This window comes from Sinohyriopsis cumingii, chromosome 1 (genome assembly GCF_028554795.1).
Source record: "Sinohyriopsis cumingii isolate HCF-2022 chromosome 1, ASM2855479v2, whole genome shotgun sequence".
Lineage (NCBI taxonomy): Eukaryota > Metazoa > Mollusca > Bivalvia > Unionida > Unionidae > Sinohyriopsis > Sinohyriopsis cumingii.
This window is the reverse complement of record NC_142961.1, coordinates 113,335,617-113,350,627: the sequence shown is the minus strand read 5'-3', so window position 1 is coordinate 113,350,627 and position 15,011 is coordinate 113,335,617. Positions and strand designations below refer to the sequence as shown.

The 15,011-nt window shown below is 34.8% G+C and overlaps 2 protein-coding genes across 3 annotated transcripts in view; one reads left to right on the top strand and one right to left on the bottom strand.

Annotated features, from left to right (window-relative positions):
* Window positions 1-10,995, bottom strand: part of LOC149807649 (pumilio homolog 3-like) — an 85,836-nt gene extending 74,841 nt beyond the window's left edge. For both annotated transcript variants that reach the window (XM_089969141.1, XM_089969142.1), the window contains exons 1-2: window positions 10,867-10,995; window positions 1,722-2,316 (exon numbers count right to left, since the gene is read on the bottom strand). In XM_089969141.1, coding sequence (XP_089825267.1) covers window positions 1,722-2,288 — 567 coding nt within the window. In that variant the 5' untranslated portion in view covers window positions 2,289-2,316; window positions 10,867-10,995. The remainder of the gene's footprint in view (window positions 1-1,721; window positions 2,317-10,866) is intronic.
* Window positions 10,996-11,170: 175 nt separating this feature from the next.
* LOC149807648 (GTP:AMP phosphotransferase AK3, mitochondrial-like) overlaps window positions 11,171-15,011 on the top strand; it is a 10,857-nt gene continuing 7,016 nt past the window's right edge. Inside the window, exons 1-2 of the mRNA XM_089969140.1 lie at window positions 11,171-11,400; window positions 13,848-13,967. Of these exons, the coding sequence (XP_089825266.1) occupies window positions 11,256-11,400; window positions 13,848-13,967 (265 nt within the window). The 5' untranslated portion in view covers window positions 11,171-11,255. The remainder of the gene's footprint in view (window positions 11,401-13,847; window positions 13,968-15,011) is intronic.

Sequence of the window (15,011 nt, the reverse complement as noted above, 5' to 3'; positions counted from 1 at the left end):
CAGACATACACTTAGCATCTATTTATATTTATTTATATACTTAGCATCTATTTATATGCCATTTTCATCCATGACAAGATAAGAAAAATGCTTTCAACTGACTACCTGGTAGTTGTCAGTGAACTGTGTTAAACATTTTAGGCCATATAAGGCTGTTCTGTTTGGCCAGATGCATGACTCACTTTAGCCACCAGGAAAAGATTTTTAATTTCACTTTTTTTCATTTTTATTTAGATTACCTTAACAACAGTTGGGAAAAATAGTTCTGTAGAAAATGATCCTAAAGGACTAAACTGTTTCATAAAAGAAATGAAAATTATATTCTACTTTTAAATTGTCTGTATTTTAATTTGTCTTGGTATTTTGTCTTTTCTGCATTTGCTGAAAAGGTGATTGACCTGGATTCCATTTTTGTTCACCCAGCATGTACATCGGACTTATATTTCACAGTATTTTTGGGTTCTACATCACCCACTGGTATTTCCATGCACACTTTCCCAGCTCCAGTGATCTGATATACTTCATAACGTTAAAAATTATTGTCATCATAACTACCATCAGCCAGTAATTTTCAAATGAAATCTTCATCTGAAGATGAATCACATTGAAACAGGCATTTTGGGATTTCTAGGCAGCCTGTATTTTCAACACACATTTGTAAAACATCCCTGATGCAAGTTCACACTAAAACATGATGCTTATTTCACAGCAAAATGTGCCAATCAAATTTGGTTTAAGAACCATTTATGTCATCTGACTAACAATGCAAATGACCAGTTCCAGGTAAAATTTCGATTATGTGGTTTCATCTTGTCTGTCAACATATTAAAGACACACCAAATGTAATACTTGCAATATCCAAGAAAATAATTCATGGTCATTTGCCTTGTCCTATCTATATCATACAGGTATAGCCCAATGTAAGTGTGTTTATGTTTGCTTGGCCAGCTAGTAAGCGGCTACTCTATGCTGACACTGCACGGTATCAGCGAATTCCAACTTTTTGACAGGCAACTGGCTCTGACCCTACTCAAAACACAAATGGCTAACTAACAAGAATGGGGTGACAAGGGTCTGAGGAAACTCGGACTACTTTAAATTAAAACTGTAACAATAAAATAATTACTATGGAATTGGCATGGGGGAAGGGAATATTATTAACCATATTTCTTGGTGTTACTTTTTAGATGGCAAGTGATCGTTGAGTCTTTTCATTTTAACTAACAAAAATGTATGCCTGTGCCCACAATAGCCATCTCAGATGAATTCTCAGTTTAAAGAATAATGAGGCAACAAAACAAACTGCTAATATTTTGATTACTTCTGAAGATTAAACTAACTTGTGTATGGTTAAGTATTGTTTTGTTTTGATCTCTCAACACCTCAATCGATGTGTGTATAGGTACAGCAAAAGCATGAATGCATTGATATATTGATGAATCATTTTGCCCCTACTTAATGGCTGTTGAGTTGTGTGCCAGAAATAAAAATCTTTACAGACTGGTAGCTATATCTGCTATATTACATACAAGGTGGTCGGGGAGGAGAGATAACTATTGCGCCACACTATGATGTAACACTTCACAACATAACACAGCTACATCAGTCCCTAGCATTATGCAATAAGCAGCTCTTGGCATATAACATGATATAACTCATATAATTCATGTGACATAAACACTCATGCAATAACCTCTATAAACTGCTGCAACAACATTTACCTTAAGTGACTTGCGACGTTCCAATTTACCATCATTATTTACTGCCACTGGAACTTTTTCTTGAGCCTTCTCTGGAGAATTTTTAACTTTTGGGGACATGACTTTCAAAGAAACTTTACTAAGTTTTTTCTTAAGAAATGATTTCTCTGCACCATCTGGCTGTCCTCTGGCATGCTCTACTGCTTGTTCCCACGTTGTGTCGATCTGACCTTTCGGTGCCTTTATCTGTTCATACATAGGATCCAGAGTGTCATCCACTGGTGCAATTGCACTGATCTGACTCAGAGTATCAGGTGTATCACTCTGATCACCTATGGACAAATCAGTGTCATTCAGATACTTGTGCTTTCTTGGTTTAATTACAGATATGTAGTGTTCGTGTGCTTTTCTACGTCTCTTTTTAGGAGAAATTCCCTTATCAATTGACGTGTCATTTTCACTATTTGGTGGTGCAGGCACTGCAAACTTATGCTGTTTGCTGTGTATGACACTGTCCCCTTCTGGATCTCCACGCATGCTCTTATGCTGTTTCGATACATATGTCCTTTTTCTGGTGGAAATCTCCATTATATTGACTTGGGAAATCTGGTGCAAACTGATAATAAAAAAGGACAAAATATTATATAAAGCATGTACCTGTATTACATAAAAAATTCAGAGATTTTTATTGTCACAATTAAAATCAAACATCTGATATAAAAAAATAATACATTTTTAATATAAGGTGTTTATTCATAAGTATGATTACCCTCTCCAACAGATGCACATTTGGAGTAGGTTATTATATAAAGACTGACAAACAAAAAAAAAGTCAATTATGTCTGGAAATTGTTTTGATGGGTTTAATCAAAGATCCATATTCCTGCACCCATCTTCATTCGAAAAAAGCCTTTTGTTTTTAGCCACGACTGTACAATACTAAATCCACCAGTTTTGCTTGAAATGACCATGCAATCATCACCATCCTAAATTAATTGATGATCAGCTTGATGAAGAGTGATATCACAGACTAAATAAAATACATGGGAAGCCCAAATTCTGTGAGCACCGCTGTTGCTTTGAAGTTCAGAATTAACAATTGTATAAACAATCATTACTGCATGCCTTATTAGTTAACTGGTTCTTTTAATTGTTTTTCAAATCTGAACCACTCACTTTAATGACTGCAGATCAGTGTACTGAGATTTACAAGGCAGTCATAGGTCCTTGTCAATGGTCAACTTTAACATCAATGGATATTAATGCAATTGGTCCAGCTTGGAAATGTCCATCTCACTAATGTTCACTATCCTCAAAGATGACTTTGCTTATTCTCTCTATTTCAATAAATAATCAGGTGAATACAATGTGTCCAAAAGAATTTAGACCTTTGGTGAGTGAAAAACTAAGATTCCCCAGATATCTCTAAGAAAATCAGAAAATAGAAGTAAAACTGTTTAGTCACACCCTTTCTGGCCAACAGCGTGGCAGTTAATAGTGATGTCTAGCACTAGGGCATCATGCCATAGAGTGACGTCTAGCACTACGGCATCATGCCACAGACATTTAGCACCATCTCCCAGTCTTTGGTATGACTTGGTCAAGGTTCAAACCTATAACCTCCCCCAATCTGAGGCAGACATTCCTACAACAAAGCCATTAAAGCGGTGCAGAAAATGTATTTATATGAGTGAAAATATCAAGTCATATAGCACATTATGTGCAATAGATAATGACATTGAGCTGTTGCATTATAATGAAAACTAAGCATATGCAAAGAACATTACAATTTTCATATAGTGTATATATTTGCTTGTAACTTAAGTCAAACTGCAACAGCATAATGTGCCAGCTGATTTGGGTCTATGTTGCTTGTTCTACTGATTACTCATAACAAAATATGCATACCCAGATCTGCCTGCACAATATGCAAAGAAAGATCTGGGTCTATGCAGTCTGCAGTTGTACTCATCTTATAAGTGAGTAGATGTGGTACATTGGGCCTTGCATACAATGCACCTGATAAACACCCTCATGCCATGTAATAGGGGCTACCATATTGGTCTTCTTCCTGTCAACCTGGACCCTTGACTGACAGTCATATTTACAGGCAAACATATAACTAAAACAATGTTACATACTAAAAAATTACTTATTTGCTTGTTTATGTTCTACTTCTTTTCCTTGCTTATTTCACTGCATGTTGTTCTCTATATATTAATCTGACAAAGGTTGTATCTTATGGCAGTCCTCAAATAAATTGTTAGACACAGGCCCAGGGCTGGTGACTAAAAAAAATCACAAGCCCAGACTCAAATTCAACAAGCCTGAACTACAATTCAATGCCTCTGTCCAATACGGGTGGCAATATTTTATCAGCACAAATCAAATGTGCAATCACAAATATGTCTTTCAATTGATCTATTTCATTCAATGTAGTCTTCAAACAATCACACTAGCTCTTGTGAGAGCATTAAGTATTACATGAAATGGTGCATTATACCTGACCTCTTTGTCTTTTAAAATGCCTCTATTTAAACTGCTCAAAGTAAAGTCTGACAGCTCCATTAATGACTGTTTACTGTTTTTACATGATACATGTAACAAGCATATAATGAAGTGGGTTTTATTGTTTGTTTTCAAAGATTACTGAAAATCATGTTTTTCAAGATATGTCTGTTCAGGGGTTAGTGAGTACAAACCATGTTGTAGCACTTATGTTACATGTTTAGGCTCTAATAAACACTAACAAAGAAAGAGTGATAACAACAAGCTTTGAAAAATTAACAAAAAATTTATTTCCCTGGAAAAACGATGTAAAATAAAAAATAAATTAAGAACTTACGGTTTTAAAAAATACAATCCAGAAATAATCCAAGAATTAAATTTTAGAAGTCCTAGTAATGAAATGTTCTAATGAATGCAAGTTCAAGTCCCGAGGAAAATTCCAAAATTGAAGGCAATGACGTATACTGTAGCTAGTATTGTGCTGATGTGTTTACAGTTCTTTGTAGTTTCACAAAAATATTCCGGTGTTTGAATTTCCAAATACAATTTTAAGAAATGTCTTTGTCAAAGAATTCTACATGAGAACTCAAATATTTACAGGAAAAAGAATTAATCTTTTAGAATCCAAATAATTTGAATAAAAATTATAATGTAACTCCAAACTGGACACAGGCAAACATTTTCCACTGTAAAAGCCTGACTAACTAAATTCTCTACAAACATTGATATAAAACCTGAACAATGCGCAAAACAGATGCCAGGATGAGGGTCGCGTGATCACATCCCAGCAGCCTCAATTTTACTGTTGTCATTCACACATTAAGAATGAATAAAAAAATAAAAAAAGCTGTTTATTTGATTCACAATAAAGGCCAGGAACTAGGTCAGCAAAAGGATACAAAGTTCTATTTTTAGGTATTTTAAACTGAACAGTCAGGTCAAACTAATTTCTGGAAAATATCAAATTCCTAATAAACAAAATTACATTATTTTGATATGTAAAACTTACAATTAAATTAAATCAAATCCAATATACATAACAGCATGACACGCTGTGTTATAGCAGGTCAACATCTTGAAAATAAAAAACTCAGCATGAATTAAGTTTTCTCATGTAAATTAGATTTTTTGATAAGCTCAACAAGCAACTCACTTAGAATACAGGAGGGGCCTGATATGAAATTAGAGGCGCCTATGGTATTGGGTTATCAGATTTTTTGAGCACTGCTTTGGGTATAATCAGTCCTCTGTTCTTAGCACCTGTCTAAATAAACCTTATAGGTATAATTAGAAAACAAAGGATTTGTTCAAGCTGGGACCATGGGCTTCTGTTGACATGTAGTATGTTTATTTTTATCTCGACATCAACATAAGCACAACAATCTTTGTAGTAATTGTAGACCAAGGGACTGGGACTTTGCTTTTTGTCAAAATAAGTGGCTTGTCGACATAAGTAGGTAGGAATGTATATATTGAATATGTTTGTAAGGAGAACTTTTGTAGTTTTGGTATACACTTCCACTACTAGTAGTGAGAATGTACTTCCAAAGTAAGAGTGTGATTCAAATTAAGAAAAGATAGATTTTAACAAACTTTCAAACTGACCAAGTATGATACATGAGCAGCTGCATACTTTAGAATGTATTTTGTCTGTTCTGTTGGACGTTACAATTAGGGCATAACCGACTTTTGATCCGGAAATCGGATTCCACCGGATAGTATGAACTTCCGATTAATCGGAGTCGGACAAGGCAGGAACGACCGATTCAGATAATAAAAATAATAAAGTTGAATTTCTATAGCACCGTGTCTAACACTGCGTGTCATTCGATAGTGCGTTAATAAAGTTAAATAAGAAGTCAGAAAAGTCCAATATGGTCAACACAACGGGGTGAAACGATAATACTTGAGTTAGACCGAAAGATTTAAATTTATTAAAATATATAATACAGTCCTACCCATTTATGTCAACATCCTCAATAATGAAGGCATAATATTGAATACATTGACACATGCTAATGAGGTATTAAAAGAAAATGATTCCGCAAGAGGCCAACTTTATAGGACCAAACAAAAGCCTGTTTTATTTTTATTTGACCGCGACATTAAAGCATGGCGGCAAGATCAACTAATTGTTGAACAAAGAATGGGTCGGAACTGGCAAAGAAATAAAAAATTTCATGGATTCTTTGTGGCTTTGAACTTCGTTGCATTTTGCTATAGTCCTGCCATATCCTTCCCCTTGTGACATCGGTGTGATATGCAAAACGTGTGTAACACGGTTTAAAAAGTTGATTTGAAAAACCTTTTAATTTAGCATTTCCAATTAATTGAATCGTATCCGGAATCGGAAAAATTTCATGCCCAAAATCCGGAATCGGAAATCAGTAGAAAAATGCTAATCGGTTATGCCCTAGTTACAATGTCACTAATCGTAAATGTTAAACCAAATGTAGCACAACATGGACAGTGGATATAAAAGTATACATGTATATATCCATGTGGTTTTCTACAGTGGATTCTATGGTGTCTAAAATAGATGACATATAGGGAATGGGTTCACTTCTTTTTTACAATTAGTTTTGTATATATTAGTGGTGATCTAGTGATATTTTTCTGTTATTGTGTGTGTGTGTGTGATTTGGATTTTTAACGTAACTTTAACAGTTTTTCAGTTGTATTGCTACAATGTCTGCAGTGTGGCAGTTTATAGTGATGTCTAGCACTGGGGTATCATGCCGCAGCCATGTGGCATGATGTCCCACCCAGTCACATTATCCTGACACCAGGCCGACCAGTCCTAACATTAACCTCTTAATGCTGAGTGCCAAGCGAGGCAGCTGTTAGTACCATTTTTATAAGTCTTTGGTATGACTCAGCCGAGAATCAAACACATGACCTCCTGCATCCAAGGCAGATGCTCTAACTACTAGGCCACCAGAGCTGTTTCTGTTATTGTGATCAATAATTATAATGACATCTGAACACTGAGTATATTAGTTTTTATCACTGTACAGTGTAGCCATTTCCAAAGACATGGGTTACTTTAGAAAGCAGGATGCAAGAAGGCAGCTGAATGAGCCTGGTGGTCAAAATAAATGGGAACTATTAAAGTCTTATAGTTTTATTTAAATGATTGAAAAAATTACATTAGATAGCATGTACAAAAGGATGTGTGAGCAGAGAATATGAAAATATTCCAGACTGTTCATTTTGGGTATCATCATTATTATTACCAATTTTGTTTTATTTTGTCTTACTCATAAAATGGCCATTACAGGCCTTCCCCATTCTTTTTTTAAAGGAACTACTGTCAAGGTTATTTGGGACTTAATTGAATCCCCATTACTGATAATTTTTAAATATGAGCTACAACAGTCTTGATGCGCATATCCGACAGGTGAAAACTTTTGGTTTACTCAGGTCTTATCCTCATCTTTCCCTAAGAGTGTCAAATTTCATCATCATAGAATTTCTCAAAATGAATCTTGTAAACTCTTAGGGAAGACATTTCAAGATATTGCTGGTTATAAATATTTAGTTTTAAAACAAAAATCCAGGTTAAAAGGATTTTTATTGTGCTATCAAAGAAAAAGTTCTCATTTAATAAAAACAGAATCAATCACCTACTTAAATGAGCTAGAAGGCAGTGTTTGATTGGTTGAATGCCAGTGATGACAGGAGTTTGAAATTATCAATTTGTAAATATTATGTGCAGAAAAACAGCTTGTTAAATTTCTCTATGCACAGTCCACTTCTTGCCACTAAATGGACTATTCATAAGTGTCAGTGGCATTTCTCTTTCATTACATATAGATTTTATATTGCTGTAAACTGCATCAAAGTCTGTGGACAAAAAAAAGAACGGGTTTTTAATTATAAGTTATTGTTTCTCTTACTAATTGCTAAATCTTGCTGGATACTGAAAGAAATGAACATTGCTATCACCATAATTTGTTTTAGCCATTTCTTAACAATCAAAGTACCATCTGTACCGAACAGTGCATCACAAATAGCCTTTAGCTAAATGAACAAGATTTAGTCTATAGTCTCAATATACCTCCCCGTTTGTTTGTAACCCCTTGCTGATTTAACAGACTAAATGCAGAAATGAGATAAAAGATGCATATAAGTTACTGGTAGTTCATTTACTGATTTATAATTTCAAAGCTGATTAGCCCAGGTGGAACACTAACACCATTATCGTCTGCACATTTAATTTTAAATGGAAGTTTTCGGTGCAAATGATGACCTTGTTCACCAGTCATTTCCAGTTCCAGGACAAGTCCATTTACACTGAAGGGATGTATGCATGACTACACACATGTAATGTACGTACAGGGAAAACTGTACGTCGTCTGCTTCCGATATTTACAATGTTGAATCAAACAAAGGAAAAGAATGACAATTACAAATTTGCCTTTCACATGGATTTAACAAGCAGTATAATTTCTATGTATATGTGTGCAAAGGACATCACTCTGAACTCTCAACATTATGGTAATTTACTTCATTATACAGCAGTAACCAAACAGGATGAACTATGTCACAATGTTGTCTGAGGAAATCAATGTGCCCATAGTGAACACAACATCGCACCATGTAATGATGTACAGTCTGTTAAGCATGAAAGGCACATAGTCCTACAATGTAAGACCTCAACACTGATATTTATGTTTTGGACATGTCTAGGTCTACGTCCTACTGCCCAAATAACAGTCCTGTATGCAGCTATGTTGTAGGTATAGTCCAGTAGCATGACTGAGTGTATCACAGCATACAGTACTCATACCAGCTGTCAACATAAGCAGATTATGATGTAACAGTGCACTGTAAAGATGGGTTTGTCGACTCAATGTGAACAAAGGATTTGTTTATGTAACATAGATTCCAGTGCATTGTGTATCCAAGTTTGTGGATTCCTTTTGTGGTCCCTTTGAATGTCTCCACTCCAATTTCATGACTGAATGTACAAATTTGTGACATTGGCGAAGTCCAGGACAATCCCTGGCTGACATTTCAGCTGGCTGGATGCAATAGAAGCCAGGAATACCAAAATCGGTTAAAAGGATAAGAATCTTGAATGAAACAAAGCTATATGAATACTTTCGTCAGTATTAATATATTTTTTATTCACTTCATTAAATAAGTATACTTCAACTTAACCTGATTTCAGCATTCCCAACTTCCATCACGTTCCAGCACACAGAAATGTAGGCCAATAAAACTTGAAAACAGGTCCATTTCTTTTGTGATAATTTGATTTTATTAGAAAAACGACATCATAGTAAGTAATGCCTGACTAAAAGATTATGACTATAATTTGTAGAAAAGTGTTTTTTTGACTGCCAGTGGTATAAGATATTCCTGAAAATTTGAGTTTCGTTATGATGTTAGTTGACATCAGAACACACTACAGTGCCATTATTTAGGCAGTAAAACCTAGATGCCCAAAACATAAATATCAGCTTTGAGTTCTAACAATGTAGGACTAGAAAGGCGCAAAGAATGTCCGAGTTAGGGCTAATCCGATAAATCAAACCCACAAATATGTGTTGATACTGATGCACGATGTTGTGAGGTCTGATGTCACCTGTTCATTAAAATATGCAATTTTGCTGCATGCAAATCATTCCAGAACAAACCCACACATTTTAGACACATACTGGTAATAGGTAACAGCCATATCAAGCATGAAATTGAAAATGGTCACAGGACAGATGGTTCTGTTATTCCAGGTGGATTTACAAGTCACCAAACAGATGATTTGCGCAGGAAATATAATCTACATGTCAAGGTTGTGGGTTCGATTCCCAGTCGAGTCATACCAAAGACTTACAAAAATGGTACTAACAGCTGCCTCGCTTGGCACTCAGTATTAAGAGGTTAGTGTTAGGACTGGTTGGCCTGGTGTCAGGATAATCTGACTGGGTGGCACATCATGCTACATGTCTATGGCATGATGCCCCAGTGCTAGGCATCACTATAAATTGCCACAATGCAGACATCATTGCGATATGATTGAAAATTTTTTAACGCTACGTTAAAAATCCAAATCACACACATAAATCTACGTCACCAAAAGAATCCTTCATCCGATGGTAGCTGCACAGCCACGAGAAATACAAGTGTATAAAATATACATCGACGTGTGCAGCCAAATCTGAATGCAGATAATTGCAGCTTTTAATGAATATGTGATATCAGCCCCATACCCGAAAATAAATATCATCACGGGTGATGGGCTGATTTATCGGCCTAAGTTAGGGCAGGTTAGAAATTATAAATCAATGAATGAATTGACTAAAATCTGTGCACATTTGATCACATTACAATTTTCCATTTTTGAAATCGGTAGGGGGGTTACAAACAAACGGGAGGTATAGACAGACTAGAGTATAGTTGTTCAAGTTCTCAGATTTCTTGTGTCCACATCAAATTTGTAAAAAGAAAACAACCACGACTATTTCTAAACTAAGGAGTTAAATACATAGTTTACTGCATTATTATTTAGAACGTTGCATCTTTCCAGGCCATACACATGACCATACTGAAGGCATCGAAATTAGGTGACAAGTCGCGCCGCGAATTTCAAAACCTATCTTTCCTGCTTTTAAAGACTCCAATATAGTCCAAAAAATAATATGCAAATTCCTACCTTAATCCTTCATGAAATCACTGCTTCTAATTGACGTAAATTGCCTATACTTTTAATATTTTAAAACTTGTTTCTCTTGTCTCACTGTCTTCGTCTACTACAACGTGCTTGGCGCACTTACCACCTGTTTTTGCTGGAAAACGTTCGCAACTCAAGATATGTCGTTCTTACACAATCAGAGATCAATATTATTATGCATTTTGATTTTGAAATGTTTACCAATACTTTCATAAAAAAAACAAGATCGGATAACAGTGAAATAAAAAATTGGTTTGCTTGGTACATATCTGATGTCGTAAAACTACCACTGGTTTTGACCACTACAGAGGAGTTCCTTATACCCGATATTACTTTATTATCCTCGCTGTTTAAATTCCGTTCAACAGACTATGCACATGAAGCTTTTAAGAGCCATTATAATGGGACCACCGGGGTCTGGAAAAGGGACAATCTCTGCCAGAATTATTAAGGATTTCCCAATGAAACACCTATCCAGTGGAGACGTCCTTCGTTCTCAGATGTTGAACAGAACACGTATGAATGAAAAGAAGCGAAATTTCCTGAAGTTAATATGTCCATAGCGTAGCATTGAAAATATTCACTTTCCCATTAACCATGCAAGTAGTGTTATATTTTGATGTACAGGCATAACATTTGTAGTTTAGTGTAATTTCTCTTGAGTAAATTAGTGAAAATAAATATTTGATTCTTCATAATTTCTGATGTTTTACAAATTTTACCAGGTATATACCACTCATCAGCATCAACATCGTCGTCGTCATCATCATAATCATCATCATCATCATCATCTAATCTCTGCCATTATATTAAGATGAGATAAGATAAGAATTCTTTATGTCAGACTGCATAGTCCATACACATTATCGTGGTTGTTGATGTTTAGCTTGGGATCATAAATCATATCCACAAGACTACAGTTCAGTGAATTTTCATGTTAGCATCTCAAAATGTACAAAAGTTACCTAACTCATTTTGTGCACAAATGATTTCAGCACAAATTTGTATCAACATACAGATCAACACCACTCATTTGATACTTGATGAAGAAAAGTTATTTGTCTACATGTAGAATGCTATGTTGGTTCTGAAGTAAAGGAACATCTCATTTTTGATCCAGAATTTAGTGGTTGTGAGAGCCATTGTGTGCCACAGGTAAACAAACATTATCTGCATCATCTAGTTTTCATTTGAATTTCTACTTCATGTATGTAATATGATTTTTCTAAAGAACAGATACTGTTTAGTGCTGTGGCATGACTGATGGCTGCCATAAATTTTAAGTCCTGGTTCAAAAATTGACTCTTCCATTGCTCTGGGAGCACGGGTAGAAACCCCTTTTGCCTGGGAAAAACAAAAATTAATGCAAAACACTATTTTTTCTAATGTAAAAGCTCAATCAGGCAAATAAACACATATTATTAAATAAATTATTAGAACATTAAATCATCCATCAGGGTAGGCTAGCAAGGTGTCCAGATCATCTCCATCTTATTCATTCATTTGAGTGTTGGGTCATTTCTACAAGTAAGAAGCTACAGTAGTCCATATATGTTGGCTAGTTGTCTGGTTAAGAAAATGCAGTCCTTACTACTCACTCCTTGGGGTGAATTCCTATAGAAACAAAACAAGACCAGTGACTGTACATCTTTTGTCAGCACACTTACATATGGTAGTGGTATCTTTCATCTTTGACTTTACACACTGAATACTTGTGATCTAGTAGTATGCATTCCAGTTGGGCAATGGGAGACAATATTCGACATTTGCTGATGAGCATGTGACACTTGTCTCTGTTGACTAAGTTAAGCTAAAGGAATATGGCAAGTACAAAGAATGAAAAGCAATCACAATTGTTATTGCATACTATATTATCTTGTAATGGCTAAGTAAAAATGGAAAGTTGATATTTACCAGATATTTTAAACATAGGAATAATAGTATTGGATTAACAATAACGTGAACCATAACGATGTAAACACAAATAAACATAAAAGATAAGTTTCTGGCCAGGGGTAGCCAACTACTAAGAAAGCTAATGGACAACAAGACATTAAGTTTGATTGTCCATCATTACCTTTTTAGGTTTGGGGGCTGATTTATATGACTACAAAAACACCATCCCAAAAGAATAATTGTTGTTAACTTTTATTTACTGATCTTAAAGAGATTAAATAAGTGTGATACTTTCCATTAACATAACTGATGGTGAGTTACATGTAGCATATGCTATTTTCATACATGTATAATATTTAAACACCCATTTTTGTCTTTGTGAGTTTCATGCCTTCCAAACAAGAGGTTATGGGTTCAAAACTTGGGGCGACATCTAAAAAAATTTAATACATTTTTGGTATTTTTATGTTCAGACTTGCTTTTAAAATAGTTCATCCCAACTGTTGTTTTTTGGTTTTTTTTACTTCTTTTTATTATCATCCTTGGACGAACAGTTGACCTAGTTTGACAAATGTTGTTGCATAATTTTAGTTTCAGAAATCTGAGGTAGTTGCAATAATGTACTGGGCAATCAGAAAAATCTGCAGAGCAACTAGTTTTTCAAAGCTGCTTGCCCTAGATAGTCATGGATTTTCTAAAAATTTCTTCCCCACAAGTGTTAAAATGGTGTTGAAAACATTTGTACATGAAATGAATTTGGTAATATTAGGTGCGTTTGGAGATGCTGACCTGAAAACTCACTGAGCGGCAGATGCAAATATCATTCATAATGCTGTGAGACATGTAAAAGTAGGTACACCATAGTGTTCCAGGAAATAGTTGTAGTTATCATTGTCATTGAATGGGTATAACCCTATTTGTGCACACCGCATTTTACTACTTGCTGAAGTGGTTGTCTTAAGCATAGCAAACCATAATTACTTAGTGATAGACTTTTGATGAAATAAATAATAATGTCTAAACAGCATCTTGACACTAACACCATTTTATTTATTTTCATTTTTCAGCTGCAGGTTTGGCGGCAAAGACATACATAGATCAGGGTCATCTGGTGCCAGATAAGTTAATATTAACTCTGATATCCAATGAATTGAAGCAGTTGAAGGGGAAGAGCTGGCTTTTGGATGGTACAGTTATATATTTCATAATTTTGTGTCATTCATTAATTTAGTAGAAACATTTTGTAAATAAAATTAAATTAAGGTCATTGATTATGAATCTTAAAGGTTGAGTGAAATAAGTTAAAATTAAATTTTGCTACAACAAGAATGATCATAATATGGAGTCAGCAGATTTGTTAAAACCAAGTTTTTCATAAGTGAATGTTACTGTATTTTGTCCCAGTGCATTAGAAAGAAACGGTATCATCTGCTTTGTTTTATCTGTATTACATAACATTATTACCAGTGATCAGTCAGCATTAAATATAGGGTATTTAAGGTTATGCATATGGTGAATTGAAGGCAGTTTGTAGATATACTACTCCTCCACCATAATGAGTTATGGGAATCACAAAAGTGGACCATCTTACAGGTGAGGTCACCTGGTATTGAGGTAATTGATACATGTAATAGAGCAGATAATGAAATGGGATCCTTGACCATAACTGACCTTAGAAAGAGATTACCTTATAGTGAGGTAGTGCTTTATACAGAATACTTTTATAATTTAAATTTATCTCTGGTTTAGAACTGCTGGTTTAAATAGTGAACAAAGAATATGTAAATAACTGAAAAAGCATGTGACAGTGCTTTGTTGCAGGTTTTAATGTACATATATAGGTGAAGTTGCAAGTCAACGTAAAAAAGTTGAATTATAGGACCATACCACCTCTACCATTTGAATTGTTTTTTTATGAATTAATCTCTTGCATTCCACTGTATCTTAAATTATAGATCATAAAATATAAGCCTTACTTAAAGCTGATATGTTTGTACTAAGTTTAGAACTATCTGAGATTGAAACATTCAGTTTGACATGCTTGAATTAGTCCTTTCACAAAGTTTGGTTACAGTTGGTTAACAAGGAATGAGTTTCAAGACGACAACTTCTCATGGAATTTTCAGTCTATTTGGGGATTTCCAAAAAGATTTCTAAATATATGAAGATAGTCAAACAGAATGGTGCAAAACAAAATCAAACATAAATACATTGGCAACAGTAATGGGCTA